Consider the following 20,521-nt stretch of genomic DNA (forward strand, 5'->3'; position numbering starts at 1 on the left):
ATAGGTCTAGGAAAGAGGGAGGTTTCAAACTCGAACAAATCCAACCGTGGACAAAGCAAGAGTCTTGGCCATGACTTCCATCAGCTGCAGTTCTCTCCTCAGTGGGCCACTCTCACAGGCCGGGGCCGCCCCCCTGGGCCTCTCGGCCACCCTGGCACACGCCAACCGAGTCCGAGTGGGCACAACCCCCCTCGGCCGACCCAGCCTCTGTCTGCCCCACAGCTGCAACGCTGCCTGCCCTCTGCCGGGCACCTGCGACATTCCAGGCAACATCGGAATCTGCGGGACCTTCGGCGAAGGCTTCTTCAACAGCCATGAGAAGGAGACCATGCAGTTCCTAAACGACCGGCTGGCCAGCTACCTGGAGAGGGTGCGCCAGCTGGAGCGGGACAACGCGGAGCTGGAGAGCCAGATCCGAGAGCTGAGCAAATGCCCTGAGTCCACCGTGTGTCCGGACTATCAGAGCCACTTCCGCATCATCGAGGAGCTGCAGCAGAAGGTGAGGTTTGTGATGCTTCCCATCAGAGGTGGGCAACCAACAGTTCTTAGGCCAAAGTCAACTTCTTGCCTGACTTTGTAAATAAAGTTCTATTGGTACACAGCCATGCTCATTCATAGAGGTACTGTCTCTGGCTGCTTTTATGCTCCAATGGCAGAGTCCAGTAGTCGTGATAGAGATTCATGGTCTGCAAAGCCTGAAAGATTAACTGTCTGGCTCTTTTACATGACTGACCTTTGCACTAAATGTTCAGGGCCTGGACTGATGATGGAATTAGCTGTAGCTGATTTTTTTTTTTTTTAATTGAAGTGTAGTTGACTTACAATGCTCTGTTAATTTCTCCTGTACAGTAAAGTGATTCAGTTATACATATGTATATATACTTTTTAATATTCTTAAAAATTTTTTTTTGATGTGGATCATTTTTGAAAAGTATTGAAATGTTACAGTACTGTTTCTGTTGTTAATGTTTTGGTTTTTTGACTGCAAGGCATGTGGGATCTTAGCTTTCCCACCAGGGATTAAATCTGCACCTCTTGCAGAAATCTTAACCACAGGACCACCAGGGTAGTCCCTATATTATTTTAAATTTTCTTTTCAATTATGGTTTATCCCAGGATATTGAGTATAGTTCCCTGAGCTGTACAGTTTATCCAGTCTTTGTATAATAGTTTGCACCTGCTAACCCCAGACTTGGGGGGAAGAGAGTCTCTTGAGTGAAGGTGAATGTGAATATGTAAAGGATAAGATCCAGCATTTGATTCTCTGGGATTCTGAGTTTATGATAACTTACAATTCTTCAATTGTAGTTGCAAAAACAGTGCAAGTTAAGTTCTGGTGCCATTAAAGGGGTCAGGGATATATGTTCTATGTCCTTTAAGAGCCAGTGTATTCAGTAGCATTGATCTGTTATGTATATCTGCTCTCCCCTTCAATTATAAATAGAATGCTTCTGTAGAGCTTACTTAGTTTTGGAAACAGAAAGACAGAGAATGTCAGAATAAGGGCCATGGAGCTATGGCTAGATTCAGAGAAGAACTTTGAGGAGGTTGACCAACCAGTGGTAGAGACAACTTATTAAGACTGGATCCTACCTTAAGTGTAAGTTGGTATAGCCACTATGGAAAACAGTATGGAGGTTCCCAGAAAACGAATTCTAACAGAATAGAATTATGATAATAGAATTATCATATGATCCAGTAATTCCATTCCTGGAAATATACCCAGACAAAAATATAATTCAGGATCAGAAAGATACATGCACCCCCAGTGTTCATAGCGGCACTATTTATAATATCCAAATCAGGGAAACAATATAAATGGCTATCATCAGATGAATGGATAAAGAAGATGTGGTACATATACAAAATGGAATATTACTTAGCCATAAAAGGAATGAAATAATGTCATTCCCAGCAACATGGTTGCAACTAGAGATTATCACACTAAGTGAAGTAAGTCAGAAAAAGACAAATTCCATATCATATCACTTATATGTGGAATCTAAAATATGGCAAAATGAACCTATCTACAAAACAGAAATAGGCTCACAGACATAGAGAGCAGAGTAGTGGTTGTCAAGGGAATGGCGGGAAGGGAGAGGGATGGACTAAAAGTTTGGGGTTGGTAATGACAAACCATTACATCGAGAATGGATAAACAACAAGGTTCTAATATATAGCACAGGGAACTATATTCAATATCCTGTGATAAACCATAATGGAAAAGAATATAAAGAAGAATGTATATATATGTATAACTAAGTCACTTTGCTGTATAGCAGAGACTGGCACAACATTGTAAATCAACTATACTTCAAGGAAAAGAAAGTTAAAAAAGAATGGATCCCATCTTACCTGAAACTTTCATAACCAGCCCATTGTTCTGTGGCCTAGATTCTGGCTCTTCTTGTTTATATCAGATTAAGCCTCAGATCTGGCAAAATAATAAGTCTTAGCTATGTGTTCAGTTTGCTACTATCTCCCACCTCTTGCTTCCTTTGGCTCTACACGTTCCCCTTTGCCATGCACCCTCTTGCGTGTGCCCCTTCCATGCCACAGCAGCATTGCTCACACGTTTGGGAGTTTGTGTTGTCAAGGTGATGTTGTAGATTGAACCCAGCCAATGGCTCTTCTTTTGACTGAGGCCATAGGTGACTCTGGGAATAAATGAATCCCTGAGTGTACTTTCTTTCCTCAGATCCTGTGTGTCAAATCTGAGAACAACAAGCTGGTGGTGCAAATAGACAATGCCAAACTAGCTGCAGATGACTTCAGGACCAAGTGAGTTGGGGTAGCACGCTTGGGGGAGGATCCAGATGCCTACCTTGATGCCTCTCTGGTGATGCACCTGGCATCAGAGATGCAATCAACCAAGGGCCCAAACCAACAGTTACAGCTGACATAAACAGAGGGCATTAAGTTCAAGGTCTTGAGAAAACACCCCTGGCCTTCTGCAGTTGTTTAGCCATTATAGTTTACAGTGTGATTTGAAATGCTTCCTCCACTTGATTCTGTGTAAGAAGACCCCAGTGAGGCAGGCAGGGCAGTGCTGGTGTCTGCTTTCTGAAGACATGGGGCCCAGAGCCCTGAGAGAACTTGCCAACTGGAAGTCACATGACTGTTGAGCAGTAGAACCAGAACTCGCCCCCTCATTTCCTATCCGAGGTCATTTTGTAGGAAATTCTGCTGCCTTGGTAAAAGATGTATCTCTGCAATGCAGCTCCACCAATTTGTGAGCTCTAGTAATTCATGATAGAAATCGGGAGCCTGGAGCCATGTGGAGGTCAGAGGGTTTACATTCCCTGAGAGGGTCCAGCGGGGCAGCAGGAAGGACATTACAGTCTATTGTCTTTCTTCTGGGCACTGTGGACGCCTCACTCCCCCGGGGTGAAAGAAGCTTCTTCCCATCCTGGTGGTTTGGCTCCTAATCTGGGACAGAGTCCAAGGTCCATCTCAGTCGGGGGGCATGGAAGATGAGGGTCTACTCTGCCGCTTCCCCTTTGGCCATCTTCCCTCGAGGGCAGCAGTGTCCGAGGGCCATGCTGGTATCCTCAGGACCGGCCGCTCTGCCTGGTTGTCCTAGGTGCTTAGTGTTGAATGAGTGAGAATCACCCTGCAGTTTCTGTGAGCACACGACCCAGGCAATGCCAACTCACGACTGGACAGCAGAGAGAAGGCCAGCGAGTCACCCTGTGGGTTGTGTCCCATGGGCCCTCTTCTCTTTAACCCCAATCCCTGCGTCTGCCCTGGTGAAGGTTCCAGACGGAGCACTCCCTCCGCCAGCTGGTGGAAGCTGATGTCTGCGGGATGCGCAGTGCGCTGGATGACCTCACACTTGCCAAGGCTGACTTGGAGGCCCAGCTGGAGTCCCGGAAGGAGGAGCTGCTCTGCCTCAAGAAGAACCATGAGCAGGTGCTGGGGCCCTTTGGGTGGCACATGGAGATGTCCTGGGGTGAATTCAGGCTTCTTCAGAGGAAGCAATGAGGCTCTTCCTCCTGCTCGGGGTAGATACTTGTGCTCTGTGGTTAAGCCTCAAAGGGGAGTTCTGGCTTTCACGGGGAGCCCGCCCACTGAATGGCTTCAGAAACTACCACACTGATGCAGACAGTGCCTCGTCCTCAGAGGAGTGCAGGGAAATCACTGGAGCGAATGGGAAGTAGGAGGTGAGGCTCTGAGTGGAGGGCAGCAGGAGCCCCACCAACGGGATGTCCTCCTGTGTCCATAGGAAGTCCACACTCTGAAGTGTCAGCTGGGAGATAAGCTCAAGATTGAGCTGGACGTGGAGCCCACTGTGGACCTGGGCAGGGTGCTGGAAGAGATGCGGGGCCAGTACGAGGCCATGGTGGAGACCAACCTCCGTGACGTGGAGCAGTGGTTCCAAACTCAGGTGAGGGAGGTGCTGCAGAGCAGGGAGGGATCCGGCTGCATCTGGCCAGGGAGGTGATCGATCACTTCTCTGTGTGCTCGTGCTACAGTCTGAAGGCATCAGCCTGCAGGCCATGTCCTTCTCAGAGGAGCTGCAATGCTGCCAGTCAGAGATCCTGGAGCTTCGACGCACAGTGAACGCCCTGGAGGTGGAGCTGCAGGCTCAGCACACGCTGGTGAGTTCCTCTGGGAGCGTGGAAGACTCAGGTGGGCTCCCGCTTCTCATGCGCAGTCCCCAGGTTCAGTACATGCCTCACTTAGATATCGTCCAAGGACCCAGCTTTAACCTTGACTTCTTTGCCTTTGGGCTTCCCTGATGGCTCAGTTGGTAAAGAATCCGCCTGCAATGCAGGAGACCCCAGTTTGATTCCTGGGTCGGGAAGATCCACTGGAGAAGAGAATTGGCTACCCATTCCAGTATTCTTGGGCTCCCCTTGTGGCTCAGCTGGTAAAGAATCTGCCCGCAATGTGGGAGACCTGGGTTCGATCCCTGGGTTGGGAAGATCCCCTGGAGAAGGGAAAGGCTACCCACTCCAGTATTCTGGCCTGCAGAACTCCATGGACTGAATAGTCCATGAGGGTCACAAAGAGTTGGACACAACTGAGTGACTTTCGCTTTCACTTTCTTTGCCTTTGCAAGAACTCTCTAGTGTGTGTGGATGCTGAGGAAGTGAACATTCATGCAGTGAGGGAGGTTCTGCAAACATCTTCTAGGGTCTATGATGAAGAGCCACAGCGTGTTGTTAGTTGTTGCTGCTGAGGACTTGCTCTCTGAGCCTAATGACGGCTTGGGGTGTCATGGTCTGAAGGGGTTGAGGACAGGGTCCGTGACTTTTAATCTCTTCCCCTCTTTCTTTGGTATCACAGAAGGACTGTCTGCAGAACTCACTGTGTGAATCTGAGGCCCGCTTCGGCACTGAGCTGGCCCAGATGCAGAGCCTCATCAGCAACATAGAGGAGCAGCTGTCTGAGATCCGGGCTGACCTGGAGCGGCAGAACCAGGAGTACCAGGTGCTGCTGGATGTCAAGGCCCGGCTGCAGTGTGAGATTGCCACATATCGGAACCTTCTGGAAAACGAGGACTGCAAGTACGTAGCCTGATGTTGTTTATATCAATATCATGTGTAAAAGCAGAGACCTCTTAGTGGGAATGAACTAAAAGGAGGGAGTGGCATTGCAGATTCTACCTCTGAGGACAGACTTGCTCCCCAGGAAGCCTGGTGCTGCTTGGACATGGAGGAAGGTGTATAAGAATTCTGAAACTCACGCCATCCATGTTACGTTTCCAGGTGCTAGTCACTCCCACCGGGGCTAACATACTCAGGCTTCAGTACATTTAGGTTTTGCTAAATTCCTTCTGGAATATCCCAGGAGCGTCACTTTCAGCATTTAAAAATATTGTGTGGAGCACTGGTACCTATTCTCTCGTTTTTAGTCTCTCAGTAGGACTGTGACATATATGGACAGATGGTGTACCCCTCCGAGCAGTCAGGAACAGGGTCGGGGCTGTGTTTATAAATGCTTTGCTGTTGTTTCATCATTCAGTTGTGTCTGACTTTCTTTGACCCCATGGACTGTAGCCCACCAGGCTCCTGGGGTTCTGGGTTCTGGGGTTCTCTAGGCAAGAATCCTGGACTGGGTAGCCATTTCCTTCTCCAGGGGATCTTCCCGACCCAGGAATGAAACCGGATCTTCTGGGCCTCCTGTGCCTGCAGGTGGATTCTTTACCGCTGAGCCACCTGGGAAGCCCCCAGTGGCCGTGTTTAAATTGAGAGGGTGGCTGGCCTTGGCCTGTTCCTGCTCCACCTGCTTTCTGCCTTTTTCTCCGCTGTGTTCCTTTCCTCGTGGGAGAGAACACTGGCTTTGCACAAGGCGCTCTGAGCTCTGGCTGTAGCCTCACTGAGAACTCGGAACAGTCCCTCCCCTTTCTAGGCTTAGAGGGACCTCTATGGCCTAAGCTCCTCTTTGCTCTTCCAATTCTTTTAAATTTATTTGGCTGTACCAGGTCTTAGCTGCAGGACGTAGGATCTTCAGTCTTTGTTGTGGCATGCAGGATCTCAAACTGTGGCATGTAGGATCTGTCATTGTGGCATGAGGACTCTTAGTTGAGGCATGTGGGATCCAGTTCCCTGACCAGGGCTTGAACCCAGGCCCCCTGCACTGGGAGTGTGGAGTCTCAGCTACTGAACCACAAGAGAAATCCCCTGCTCTTCCAGTTCTAAAGTGCCTATTTATTTTGGACTTTCATGCACTTCTCATTCATTCTTGTTGTTCAGTCTCTCAGTTGTGTCCAACTCTTTGTGACCCCATGGACTGTAGCACACCAGGCCTCTCTGTCTCTCACCATCTCCTAAAGTTTGCCCAAGTTCATGTCCATTGCATGCATGTTGCCATCCAGCCATCTCATCCCCTGATCCCCTCTTCTCCTTCTATCCTCAATCTTTCCCAGCAGCAGGGACTTCTCCAATGGTCAGCTGTTTGCATCAGGTGACCAAAATACTGGAGTTTCAGATTCAGCATCAGTCCTTCCAATGAGTATTCAGGGTTGATTTCCCTTAAGATTGACTGGTTTGATCTCCTTGCTGTCCAAGGGACTCTCAGGAGTCTTCCCCAGCACCACAATTCATGCCAATGTTTAAACACTTTTTTTTTTTCTCTCTCTACAGGCTCCCCTGCAACCCGTGTGCAACCCCAGTCTCCAGCACCTGTGTGGGTTCTTCAGCCTGTACCTCCTGCTATCCCTGCCTTTCTGGGCCTGCTGGGTCCTGCTCATCACCTCGATGCTGAATTACTCCTCACCTGGAGGAGCCAGAAAATGGCAAATGCCTGTAGTCCCTTGGCTCCATCCCCCAGGCCTGCCACCCCAGGCCTTTCTGCCCCAGTCAGCCTATGGGGAGACTGAAGGCAGGAAGAACTTCTCTACTGATGGGCTTTCTGGTCCAGCCACTCAGCCCTGGCCCTTGGATTTGTCCTTCCTCCTTTCAGAGTGTCCTGACTGCTCTACTTTCTCTCTTCTGCTGCCTCCTGGTCTTTCAGACCTTGCTTTTAATTTGCTAATAAACTTCATTTCTGCAGCATAAAGAGCCCAGTGCCTGCGGGTCTGTTCCTTCATCCCATGCTGAGTGATGCTGAGAGTGATGCTGTGGAGCTCCCTGAGCCAGACATTCGTGTAGAAGCAGAGATTGTGGTTTACTCACAGGGTGGTTCTGGGAGAGGGCAACGCCAGTGAGGACTGTGGCTAAAATATGAAAGTTCAGCAAAATGGCACAGGGGAGAAATACCTAGCTCTTGACCTGATCAAGCCTGATCACAGAGCCAAACTGCAGAGCTAAATACAAACATACAGACTAAATAACACCCCCCACGCCCCCACCTTTTTATCTGGATGAAGCCAGCTGGTCCTTGAGCAAAGGAAAAACTCAGATCAGAACTTCTGCTGGTCCCTCCAGAATACTTTCCTTGAAGTAAGTTTTTGTGATCACATGCTCATTATGAGCAAGGCATCGTCTTGGGGCTTTATAAACACTGGGACACAGGGTCCCACAAAAACCCTGCAAAGAGGGAGTGGTTATTACCATTTTTAGCAGGGGTGCTGAATCAAGGCTTGAAGCCCAGTTTCTTTGAACTATATCCAAAGTCCATACTTTGGAAGCTTTGAAGAGGCAAAAATTAAACATGAGAAAATTTAGGACAGTAGTTCTAAAATTGTGGTCCTCCAACCAGTAATACCAGCATCATTTGAGAACGTGGTGGAAATGCATCTTCTTGGGCCCCACCCCCAGGCTTTCTGAGTAAGCAGTCTGTTTCATTGAGCCTTCCAGGTGATTCTATGCATAATCAAGTTTAAGAACCACTGTTAGGGGGTTTATTTGGGAAGTGAGATCACTGCAGAAGGGATGGGCCTTACTCCCCTGATCTCATGGATGAGGAACTCTTGATCCCATTGAGTTAGTGGTGAACATGTTGAGCAATGGTAATTGCTGAGCTGATCGCTCTATCAATCTGCTGCTGCTGCTAAGTCACTTCAGTTGTGTCCGACTCTGTGTGACCCCATAGACGGCAGCCCACCAGGCTCCCCCGTCCCTGGGATTCTCCAGAACTGTCTTCTGGTTCCAAGACACATGAACCAGAAGCTCCATATTTCGGCAGTGATGGCTAAAAAGAGCATGTCTCCAGAAAGCAGCATCAGAACTGGCCAAGTAGTAAGTAGTGAGTTCCCCATAACTGGAAGCATTCAAAGAGGGCTTTTATAACCACATGGTGAAGACACTGAGGAAGTCACTCAGGTGTCTGATGGAGCTGGATAAGATGGTTGTAGAGGGTCTTCTAGCCCCTCAAATTGATGACTTTCTGCTTTCTAGGTCTTATTAATCAGTGAAACTACAAGCAGAGCCAAAACACTGAATCCAGCAGCTGGTTCTTGTCTTCCCTCTCTACCCCTTGAACTCTCTGAATCAGAGTAGCTTGCTGAGAAATTAACAAAGTCTAGCCCATCCTCTGCAGGAGTGACCACAGTCCCAAGTCTCAGGGATCTCCATGGTTTTAAGTCAGAACCTGGCTGCTGTGCCTCCAACTGCTTTCAAGCCTGGAAACCTACCTATTGGCCACTGTCTCTGCAAACAGGACTGATTTGCTTGGGAGCCATCAGGACTTGCTTCGTAGGAAGCTCTGGAAGGTCAGAGGCTGTTCACCCTTCCCTCCCCTCCCCTCCCCTCCCCTGTGCCTCTGCTCTTTTCCCAAGTGTAGAGCTGTGTGGGCACAGGCGATGCATCCCTGAGACACATATCTAAGAGTGGGTCCCAATAAGAAAGAGCAATCTCAATCAGTCTTAATTTAGCTCCCCAGCCCAAACACCTTTGCTTCTCCTTTGTACTTATATAGCTCCTTTCATCCAACAAGTTCAAAGCCATTTAACAAAATAAAGCCACTTACTCTTGCACCATGAGAGAGGAGGGAAGCATTGTTCTTCCCATGTAAGGAGATGGAGAGGAGGTGAGTCATTCAGTGGTGGAAGGATTCTTCTGGTGACATGAAATGAGTCAGTGGGGCCTCAAGGTGACTGACCTGTGTTTCTTAAGTTCATATACAATGCCTTGTCATCTATAATTAAAATATTAGCTTTGATGAGACATTGTGTGTCTGTGTGTGTCTGTGTGTGAATGTGTGAAGTGGTTTGGGAAGAAATGCTGGGTAAAGGAGATAATTATGCTTGGGAAGGTGTGAAGAGCTTCCCTGGAAACCAAACAATCCTTTATTACCATCATCACTACCATCACCACCACCACAATTATCTTTTTCATCATCACCATCACCATCATCACCATCGCTACCATCATCATCGTCATTACGTATCTTCATCATTATCATCATCACTGATGCTTACACTCTCTGAGCTCTTACTAATTAGCCAGGCACTAATTTAAGTTAGGGATAAGTTTACATACATACACTCATTTAACCCTATAGCAATCCTATGAAGCCAATATTATTGTTATCCCCATTTTGCAGATGAGGAACCAAAGCTCAGAAAGGCTAAATAACAGCTGAAAGCCTAAATAACAGAAAGGCTAAAGGCCCAAGGACACACAGCTACTCAGTGGGGAAGCCAGGGTTCAGATCCAGGTAGTCTTACTCCAGCAACTGTTCTTCCAACCATTGTGCTGTACAGAGGCCAAATCTCAGTTTGTGTCAGCAGAACAACAGAACCGTAATCGCACCAATGTTTTGATTTGTTTTCCTTGAAGGGAATAAGACAGTGTTTATGCTTGAGAATCCTTTCATATCTGAGAACTTATGCCATAAAATGAAAATAGCATGAGAAGCCTGGCAATTGTGATGGTGGGAAATCATCAAAGAAGGCTAGTCACTCTCCGCCATTACTAGGACCACTTTGTCCATTGAGGTAGAGAAGGAGAAGAGAAATAGAACCCTGTATGTATGTTCATCATTTTACCATTTACAAAGTGCTTTCACATCTGTTATCCAACTGGAGCCCCCACCCCCAAACCCTGAGAGAGACAGAACAGGTTCCGCAATCTGCATTTTGCAGCAGAAGAAGTTCAAAGTTAGGGATGCACTCAAGCCCAAGTCTTCTCCTTCCTGGCGCATTACCCTGAACCAAACTGCCAAGCATTTTACTGAGGTACCTCTGGATAAAACTTTAGATTTAGACACTCTCCAAGGCTGGGGGGATGGTTAGATGGTTGGATGGCATCACTGGCTCAATGGACTTGAGTTTGAGCAAGCTCCAGGAGATGGTGAAGGACAGGGAAGCCTGGTGTGCTGCAGTCCACGGGGTCACAAAGAGTCGGATATGACTGAGGGACTGAACAACAGCAATAAGTCTGGGCGGAGCTGGCTGAGATGGATTTTGCAGGGCCTGGGAATCCCCCAAAGGATAATCTTCCCAGTGCATCCTTTCACCCTGCAATATCCTCCCTGCCCACCACGTTGCAGGCTGAGTCTCCTGGCCTCCTTCAGCTGAGGCTCCCCCTTTAGGCTAGTTTTTGTACCCACACTTCTCTTGCCTTCCTTCCCCTTTCCTCCCCCAGCTTGTCAGACATCCTAAACATGTGGTTTGTTCATTCACATTAGCTTCAAGGCCCTCTGCCAAGAGGCCTCCACCACCAATATCTCTCTCTGATTCTGAGGGTGGCCACTGTGTCCACCTACCAGCAGGGTCACCCATCACCTCTATTTCTCCCTGCTAATATTGTTCCCTTTTCTAGAAAGAGGAAGCTCTTACACTTGCTTGACTCAGCATTGCCTCTTTTCTATCTTCTGTCCCATGCCCCATCCCTTGAAGCCTCCTTCACCTGCTTTGAAACTCATCTCAATGACCACAGATTCTTCAGAACCACCAAGAAATGAGAACTGATATTAAAATAAAATAACTCATTACCAGGCCTGGTTGAAGAAAAGATTCTTAAAGGGATTAGGGATTAGTGAGATCAGTTGTTTGAAACCAACCTCTGAGTCACCTAGAGAGTAGAGTCACCAATATATTTCCTTTAGGGGACAAGGAGATAATCTGAAATGGCTGCATCCGTCACCTCTTGGCTGAGAATCATGAACTGGGTTGAAATGGCCTGACTGGAGTTTGGGGCAGGAACAAGTGTGGGAAAAGAGGGACGGGGAAGGAAGGAATTGTTTTTTTTTGGAGAGGAGGTGAAGGGCTCAATTATATTACCGTACATTAGAGTTAGTTATAGGCCTGACTGCCTACTCAGCGGGACTGAGACCACATCATTTGCTTGTTCCCCACAAGTATCCCCTCTCCACCCACCCTGGCCCTCAACCCCCAATCCCACAGTCCTGGGACTATGCCAGGCATTTGGTAGAAGTTCAAAAAGTGATTACTGTCCTTAACGTCATATATACAGTCTTCTAAATCCATTAAATACAAATAAATTTCCAAATGTCCGTATACCTTTAAAATATCTCCTCTCCTCATCTTCTTGTCATTTCTCATATATTTGAGGAACCCATGTTAGTTTGAGTTTTTCATAAAATGATAATTTGCTACAGGAACTGTGATTATTCCATTTCAGTTTCATCCCATGCCCAGCATGGAGAAGCTGCTCTTTAAACGTGCTTTGAAAAAACTTAACTAAGTAAAATTGTGGGTTTGATAGTCCTGGACTGCTCAGTTTCTCTCTGAGTGAATAAACTCTGCAAGTACTTCAGTTAGGAGATCAAGAGAGTACATGAAGTCTACTCCTAATCTGTGTGAGGCCATGGAGACCTTATAATCTTGGAATCCCATGAAATTGTTAGTTTCTCAGTCATATCCAACTCTTTGCAACCTCATGGACTGTAGCCCATCAGGCTGTCCACGGAATTCTCCAGGAAAAAATACTGAAGTGGGTAGCAATTCCCTTCTCCAGGGTATCTTCCTAGTCCAGGGATCAAACCCAGGTCTCCTGCATTGCAGGCAGATTCTTTACTGTCTGATCTACCAGGGAAGCCCCTGGAGTCCCATCTTTCCCACTAATTCAAGAAGTAAATTCACATAAGCCTATTGATATTTTGAAAGCATTGCAAGAAAGAAGCTAGATTTAAAAGGGATGGTAGCATTATTGTTTACTTACCAGCTCCTCAGTCCACTGTCTCTCTCCTGAATTCTTGTGCCATTTCACCTTCTGCAGGGAAAAAAGGAATCTCCAGGAGAAGCCAGCAGGTAACAGGTGTAACCTGTTCTTTGCTGCATCTTTGTGGTTGCTGATTGACTGTGCCTTGAAGATGTACAGGTGTGACTACCCCAGCTCCTTTCTTCCTTTCTCTTCTACACACTCCTATCATTCAGGAACAGGTAGCAGGGCCCCTTTTGACATTTTGCAGCCTGGATGTAGACAACAGTGAATTTCTCAGCCACAAACAAATCTCAGACTGGATCATGGAGTTGATGCTCTGGTCTGGACACCTTGGAACAATGTCACTTCTGTCTGAGGCCTCAGAAACTATGGTCCCATGTCTGTAGATCTCTTCTGAGTCTCCATTTACATCTCTCAGGATACTCATCAGGGTGGACCACTCTTCTGTACCTTCATTTAGGTTGTCTTGGTTACTTCTCATCTTTCCATCCTCCAGGTTCCCTCACTTGAAGATGGGCTAGCTTCATCTGATCAACATTACCCGTTCTGGTTCAGAGGATTCCTTCCAGGTTCCCTCCTTGCCTCTTCTTTGCATTCTTATCTTTCTTATTAAACACATCTCTCCCTGCTTCCCTCTTTTCCCATTTCTTGGCTCTTTCTGCATTGTATGCAAGATATGTCTGCTTTTTTTGGTCCCAATCCTTGAATCTTCTCATACTTAGAACCTAAGCATTCTCCTTTGTGTAAAGCCTCCATGATGCTACGCTGGCCAATCAGTAGATAAGACCAAAGATCATGAAGGATGCTGTTGGCATTTAGTCTGAGCTCCCCAGGTGGGGAAGAAGGCAGGATTGTGGTGCCTTGCTGGAAAGCCAGTGCTTTAAAGCAGGCTGACAAGAGTTGGGAAGCAGGCTTGTGCTGTTCCCTAGGAGCAAATGCCCATCAGTCTGATTCACAGGGCTTTCCATTTGTCCCAAGCCTGGATGAGTGAGACAGGAGCTCCTGGCCTTGAGTCTTTCCTCTGGGAAGTCTCAGTGATGCTTGCCTTAGGACCCACCTATTTCTCCCCTTTTAATTGCCTTGGAGGAAAACAAAGAGATTTTGATTTTATTATAAGTCTGGAGCTTTTGGTCAATGGCGTTATAGTAAGTGGCGATAATGGCCTTGGAGAGGGTAGATGAAGGACCTTTCATCTGAGACAAAGTGGAGTGCTGCGTGAATACCATCATGAAAGCTTGCTGGGGGGAAGGACTTCAATAAGCTGTCAATAAAACTGCCTCTGGAGGGCAGCCAAAACCACAGCAGAGGCTGGGGTGCTGCTCCCCAAGGGGCAGGTGGTACCTGGTGGTGCAATATTTATATGTTCAGAACTTTGGTCACCCCTTCCTCAGACCTTCTAGTGCCTTCAGTGACTCCAAGATTGTCTTGCAAAATCCCCTTTAGCCGTGTTTCCTCATTTTCTCTCCTGGGCACTGAGGTCCTTGGATTCAATGACATGACCATGGAGCCCCCTCCCTTGGCATCTTTCAACCTTTGATTCTTAAACCAGGTAGCAGGTAACCCAGTAAGGCTGATGGTGGGAGCCTGGGACAGGGTATGATGCATCTTCCTGGTGTGACAATTATACTTGGAGAATTGGGCAAAATGTTAGAAATTCTAACTGGAAATTTAAAAACATTTTCTGTTAAACCCAAAATGCAATTTTCATGCTTGAGGGGGCTCCTTTGGACTATCTCCTAGACTTAACACTCACTCTATTCTAACACGATGGCTAGATACCTCACTGGAAAAGTTTTGCAAGCCTAGCAGTATTCCTTTCTCACACCCGCTTCCAGAGACTTCCTTAATTTTAATGCATTTATATGGATTTCTCAGCTTGCATTTTCTCAACCTTCTTTCTAAATGATCTCTTCTTCCAGAATCTTCCTTGTTCTCATTCTCAAACTAATTATCAAAGCCTCTATCTTTAAAATTCCTCTACATTCCTTTTTCTTTTGCCGCACCTGGAAGCATATAGGATTTTAGTTCCCTGACCACGGATTGAACCCATGGCCCCTGCAATGGAAATGTGGTGTCTTAACCACTGGACCACCAGGGGAGTCCCTTCTCTACAGACCTTTTTAAATTTAATTTTTTTAATTAATTAAAACTTATTACTTAAAAAAAATTTTTTTTAATTGAAGGAAAATTGTTTTATGATGTTATATCAGTTTCTGCTGTACAGCAAATTGAATCAGTTATGCACATACATACATCTGGGTTTCCCCAGTGGCTCAGCTGTAAAGAATCTGCCTGCAATGTGGGAGGCCTGGGTTTGATCCCTGGTTGGGAAGATCCCCTGAAGGAGGGCAAGGCTACCCACTCCAGTATTCTTGCCAGGTGAATCCCATGGACAGAGGAGCCTGGTAGGCTACAGTCCTTAGGGTCACAAAGAGGTGGACACTACTGAAGTGATTGAACATGCCTGCACACATACATACATCCACTCTTTTTTAGATTCTTTTCCTTTTACAGTCCTTCTGAGTGATAGACAGGTGGCATTACACAAATAGATGTCCATCCTTCTTGGCTGTGGCCTGAGTCGATTCTTATCCACCTCGCGTCTTCTAAGGCTTGGATTCTACATCATTGAAGGATTCTGTATCATTGAAGGATTCTGTCTCAAAGCAGACGGAAAGGGAACACACTTCTGACTTAATGCAACTTGTTCCTTGATTCAATCCTAGTCCCTCCCTGGAAATGCCAGGTGGGCCAGGAGGTGAATTTGATCATGGTTTTACCAGATCACGTAACACAAAAGAATGTCATTGGACGGACTAACTCCCAATTAACAAGGGCAGATCCTCGGGCTAGACCATGTGGCTTCTTTGAAGGTCTACCGCAGGACAATGATTTCATGGGTGCACAGCGTGAAGAGTAGTCCTGACTTAACAAGAAGCCAAGTAAAAAAATTTATGGCACAAGGGACTCTTCTGAGGAAGACCTATAACAGATTGAAGGGAAGGGCATTTGAAGAGCAGTGAAAAAATAAAAAGAAAAAAGACATTACATACTGTGTCCACACCCTCTGGGGATGGGGTATAAATGCTCGACAGAGGCAGAAGGCCCACAAGCTCCTTGGAGAACTTGGACTCTGTGTTCAGTCGGGCACCTCACTCCCTCCAGCACCATGTCTTACAGCTGCTGCCTGCCCAACCTGAGCTTCCGCTCCAGCTGCTCCTCCAGGCCCTGCGTGCCCCCCAGCTGCTGTGGCACCACCCTGCCCGGGGCCTGCAACATCCCCGCCAACGTGGGCAGCTGCAACTGGTTCTGCGAGGGCTCCTTCAATGGCAACGAGAAGGAGACCATGCAGTTCCTGAACGACCGTCTGGCCAGCTACCTGGAGAAGGTGCGGCAGCTGGAGCGGGAGAACGCGGAGCTGGAGAGCCGCATCCTGGAGCGGAGCCAGCAGCAGGAGCCCCTCTTGTGCCCCAACTACCAATCCTACTTCCGGACCATCGAGGAGCTCCAGCAGAAGGTGAGGGGCCTTGCTGTCCTCTCTAAGCAGGGGGAGTATCTCAGGATTCTCAGTCTGGGGGAGAGAACTGTGTTTCTTGCATCTAGGCCATCTTGATTCCTCCTTTTACCTTCAAAATGGCTTTTTAAGCATTTTTAAAGAAGTTAATGATTTCATAGTTATTTTCAGTCCTGACCTAGAAACCTCTCATTCCCCAGATCCTGTGTGCCAAGTCAGAGAATGCCAGGCTGGTGGTGCAGATCGATAATGCCAAGCTGGCCGCAGATGACTTCAGGACCAAGTAAGTGGTTCAGATTTCGCATGGGTGCCCGCTCCTTTTGTTCAGTGAAAGAAGAGGGTTTTCCATGGCTGACTGAACAGCAGTCAACCATCAATCATGAAGGATTCTGCAGAGGATTGGGGGGACCAAACAAAGGAGTCACAAAAGTAGATGAGGACTCAAGTCAATTTTGGGATTAATATTGGGTCTTGACTGAGCCTCTAGCACCCTGCCTTTGTCTCCTGGGTCTACTCACTGCCAAAGGGGGAAGGCAAGGTGATTGGGGTTATCCAAGATCATTCCTGTGAGTCTTCAGGGTCTGCCAGTTACTGCTCTGACCCTCTCCTTGTGCAGGTATGAGACGGAGCTGGGCTTGCGGCAGCTGGTGGAGTCAGACATCAACGGCCTGCGTAGGATCCTGGATGAGCTGACCCTGTGCAAGTCCGACCTGGAGGCCCAGGTGGAGTCCCTGAAGGAGGAGCTGATCTGCCTCAAGAGCAACCATGAGGAGGTGAGACCAGAGATGAGAAATGAAGAAATCTGACTCAGCCTCAGGCCTAGGGTGGCTTTAGTGACTTGGGGTGGTAGAATCAGGGATAAGAATCTTTCAGATTTCTTCGAAAACACCAAAACTTCATGATGAAAGAAAACATTGTGAGATGAAACCTATCCATGTTCCCAGATAAGGTGTATCTTTCACTCAAAATTGGGGCATCACTTTTGTTTCCCAGGGCACCTCCCTGGGCTTGTGATTGGCTGCTGATTTGTAGAAGTCCCAGCACTGCTCTGATCATGCCGTTTGAAGCCATCTCTCTTCCCCAAAGCCAAAATATCAGTCTTGGTGAATCAACATCTCTATTCTTTCAAAGTCTTGATGAAAAATGATCCAGGGTTCCTTCTCTCTCCTGGGAGGAGTCATGACAATATCTTACTTGATGACAAGAATGGTTTGATATACAATCTGAAATTATACAGCCAATTCTTTTTATTTATGGGGTTGTCTGCAGCCAGTCTACAACCTGGGAAATTTGGGCATTTATACATCCTTGAATAGCCCCCAGGCAAACCCCTGGAAAATTTTTTTTTAATCCAAGGATCATGACAGTCATGGTGGGAAGGAGTTGAACACATGGAACACAGACCACTTTACCTTCTGTCATAGCTGTTTCACTAGACGTTCCTTTTCCAAGGAAATAGATGAATAGGATGTCAACAAGCAGTGCCATTTCTTAGGTTCCACTCTTCATTGAGGATAGTCGCTCTTGCATTTTCTGCGTCCACAGGAAGTCAACACCCTGCGGAGCCAGCTGGGAGACCGCCTCAACGTGGAGGTGGACGCCGCCCCCACTGTGGACCTCAACCGTGTGCTCAACGAGACCAGGGCTCAGTACGAGGCCTTGGTGGAGACCAACCGCAGGGACGTGGAGGAATGGTACATCAGGCAGGTGAGTACATGAGCACGTGGTCTCTCAGGACCCTCAGCCCCTTGGGGCCCTTCAGGTGGGGTCTGATCCTGCCTTCCACATTTTGGTGTTTCAGACTGAGGAGCTGAGCAAGCAGGTGGTGTCCAGCTCAGAGCAGCTGCAGTCCTGCCAGACAGAGATCATCGAGCTGAGACGCACGGTCAACGCCCTGGAGGTGGAGCTTCAGGCCCAGCACAACCTGGTGGGTATTGATGAGACTCCTGGTGAGGAGGTGAGGTTGGGGAGTCAGGGGTACTGGGTTGCCCTCCAGACCACCCTCTCCTGAATTCTTGGAGCTTGTGACTTGTTTGGAAGCGATGGAGAAGTCCCTGAAGGAGCAGCTCTGTGACCTTCCTCCCCTTCCCTCTGACAGAGAGACTCCCTGGAGAACACCCTGACGGAGACTGAGGCCCGCTACAGCTGCCAGCTGGCCCAGGTGCAGGGCCTGATCGGCAACGTGGAGTCACAGCTGGCGGAGATCAGGAGTGACCTGGAGCGGCAGAACCAGGAGTACCAGGTGCTGCTGGACGTGCGGGCCCGGCTGGAGTGTGAGATCAACACGTACCGGGGGCTGCTGGACAGCGAGGACTGCAAGTGAGTACCGAGCAGGTGTTTGGTGAAGCCTTGTGCACATAGGCATACTTCTTAGTTGGACTCCAGGCAAAGACTGCATACCTTGGAGAGGAAATTATACCTTCACACCAGACATGCTCAAACAGAGCACAGAAAGCAATGTGGTTAACATTAAAAAATAAAGTGGCACGAATTGCTTGAGGGACAAACTAAAATTGTACAGCCAACTCTGCAGTCTACTGTGATGATATTGATATGGGATCAATGACATTTCTTACATGTTGTAATACCATACTGTGTAGAGGGTACATTTCCACATACTACCTCATCTGCCGCTAGAGTTACCATGAGGTCGACAGGATCAGTATTCTCGTCATTCTGTGGGTGAAGGGATTGGGGCTTGAAGAAGTTTAGTGACTTATCCAAGGTCACCAGCTAGGAATGGACAGTGTTGGGAGCTGAGACCAGAGTTTCTGAGTCTCTGTCCAGCACTTTTGATAGCATATGACAGGGAGACCACTAGCATTGATAGTGAGCTTTGTATCAGGTGAGCCTGTGACCTTCTGTATTATAGGTCAGGTCAAGTCCCAGTGGGCAGTCCACTCTCGGGGTCTCTCTGGTTACATCACAAGCCTCCCTTAATTTATATCTTTCCCTTTCTCCAGGCTGCCCTGCAATCCCTGTGCCACGACGAATGCCTGCGGCAAGACCATCACACCCTGCATCTCCAGTCCCTGTACCCCCTGTGCTCCTGCTGCCCCCTGCACGCCCTGTGTCCCCCGCTCCCGCTGTGGGCCTTGCAACTCCTATGTGCGCTAGAGTCCAGTGGTTGCCCAAGGAGCAGGGAGACAGGGCCCAGGGTTCTGGAGCTGTGACTTGGCCCTGGTTCTTTCCAACAAACGGGTTAGAAAACACAATGTGCATGCCTGGAGCTGCCCCAGGGGGGGAATCCAGAAGCTCACCCAACCTCCTCAAGATGATCCCTGCCCACAGTTTCCTTCCCTGGGGACTGTTTCTTCTTGGCTTGTCCAGAGAGCCTGCCCACGTGTCAGCAACCCTCCCTTGTAACCTTCTAATAAACTCAATTTCCTTGGCAAAGTACATGCCTTTCTCATTGGTATTCATTTGTCTCACCACGCCTGTTGCTTGAGCATTCTATAAAAGGCCATTTGAAAGCAGAACCTTACATATAATGGCTTGAGTCTTGGATAGGAAAGCTGCTCCAGGCCTGGTAGGCAGGTGGCTGGTCCCGTGGGTGAGTGGGGGTGGGCAGGAAAGAGGGCAGGACAACTGAAGTGTGGCTCCATCTCCCCTCAGCCATTCTTGGGTTTACTCCTTCACCCCTGTTGACCAGGATATCTCCTAGAGTTGATTGTATCTGAAACTAAAATGAAGAGGCATGAGCTGGGGGCTGGAAAGAGGCTATGCAAAGCTCATCTTTTCTAAGCTGGAAGTTTTATTTATTTATTCAGTTCAGTTCAGTTGCTCAGTCGTGTCCAACTCTTTGTGACCCCATGAATCGCAGCATGCCAGGCCTCTCTGTCCATCATCAACTCCTGGAGTTCACTCAAACTCACGTCCATCGAGTTGGTGATACCATCAAGCCATCTCATCCTCTGTCGTCCCCTTTTCCTCCTGCCCCCAATCCCTCCCAGCATCAGAGTCTTTTCCAATGAGTCAACTCTTCGAATGAGGTGGCCAAAGTACTGGAGTTTCAGCTTTAGCATCATTCCTTCCAAAGAGCACCCAGGGCTGATGTCCTTTAGAATGGACTGGTTGGATTTCCTTGCAGTCCAAGGGACTCTCAAGAGTCTTCTCCAACACCACAGTTCAAAAGCATCAATTCTTTGGCGCTCAGCCTTCTTCACAGTCCAACTCTCGCATCCATACATGACTACTGGAAAAACCATAGCCTTGACTAGACGGACCTTTGTTGGCAAAGTAATGTCTCTGCTTTTTAATATGCTGTCTAGGTTGGTCATAACTTTCCTTCCAAGGAGTAAGCGTCTTTTAATTTCATGGCTGCAGTCACCATCTGCAGTGATTGGAGCCCCCCAAAATAAAGTCTGACACTGTTACCACTGTTTCCCCATCTATTTCCCATGAAGTGATGGGACCAGATGCCATGATCTTCGTTTTCTGAATGTTGAGCTTTAAGCCAACTTTTTCACTCTCCTCTTTCACTTCAGTC

The 20,521-nt window shown here is 47.9% G+C and overlaps 2 protein-coding genes across 2 annotated transcripts; both read left to right on the forward strand.

Annotated features, from left to right (window-relative positions):
* Positions 1-70: 70 nt before the first annotated feature.
* Positions 71-7,212, forward strand: LOC104990800 (keratin, type I cuticular Ha8-like). The gene is made up of 7 exons (XM_010843117.1): positions 71-499; positions 2,699-2,781; positions 3,756-3,912; positions 4,226-4,387; positions 4,476-4,601; positions 5,293-5,513; positions 7,092-7,212. The coding sequence occupies exons 1-7, from the start codon at positions 71-73 to the stop codon at positions 7,210-7,212; spliced, it is 1,299 nt and encodes a 432-aa protein (XP_010841419.1).
* Positions 7,213-15,649: 8,437 nt separating this feature from the next.
* Positions 15,650-19,431, forward strand: LOC104990471 (keratin, type I microfibrillar 48 kDa, component 8C-1). The gene is made up of 7 exons (XM_010842553.1): positions 15,650-16,035; positions 16,233-16,315; positions 16,649-16,805; positions 17,578-17,739; positions 17,834-17,959; positions 18,131-18,351; positions 18,996-19,431. The coding sequence occupies exons 1-7, from the start codon at positions 15,688-15,690 to the stop codon at positions 19,147-19,149; spliced, it is 1,251 nt and encodes a 416-aa protein (XP_010840855.1). The 5' UTR covers positions 15,650-15,687; the 3' UTR covers positions 19,150-19,431.
* The last annotated feature ends 1,090 nt before the right edge of the window (positions 19,432-20,521 follow it).

Source organism: Bison bison, unplaced genomic scaffold, assembly GCF_000754665.1.
Source record: "Bison bison bison isolate TAMUID 2011002044 unplaced genomic scaffold, Bison_UMD1.0 scf7180017864180, whole genome shotgun sequence".
NCBI lineage: Eukaryota > Metazoa > Chordata > Mammalia > Artiodactyla > Bovidae > Bison > Bison bison.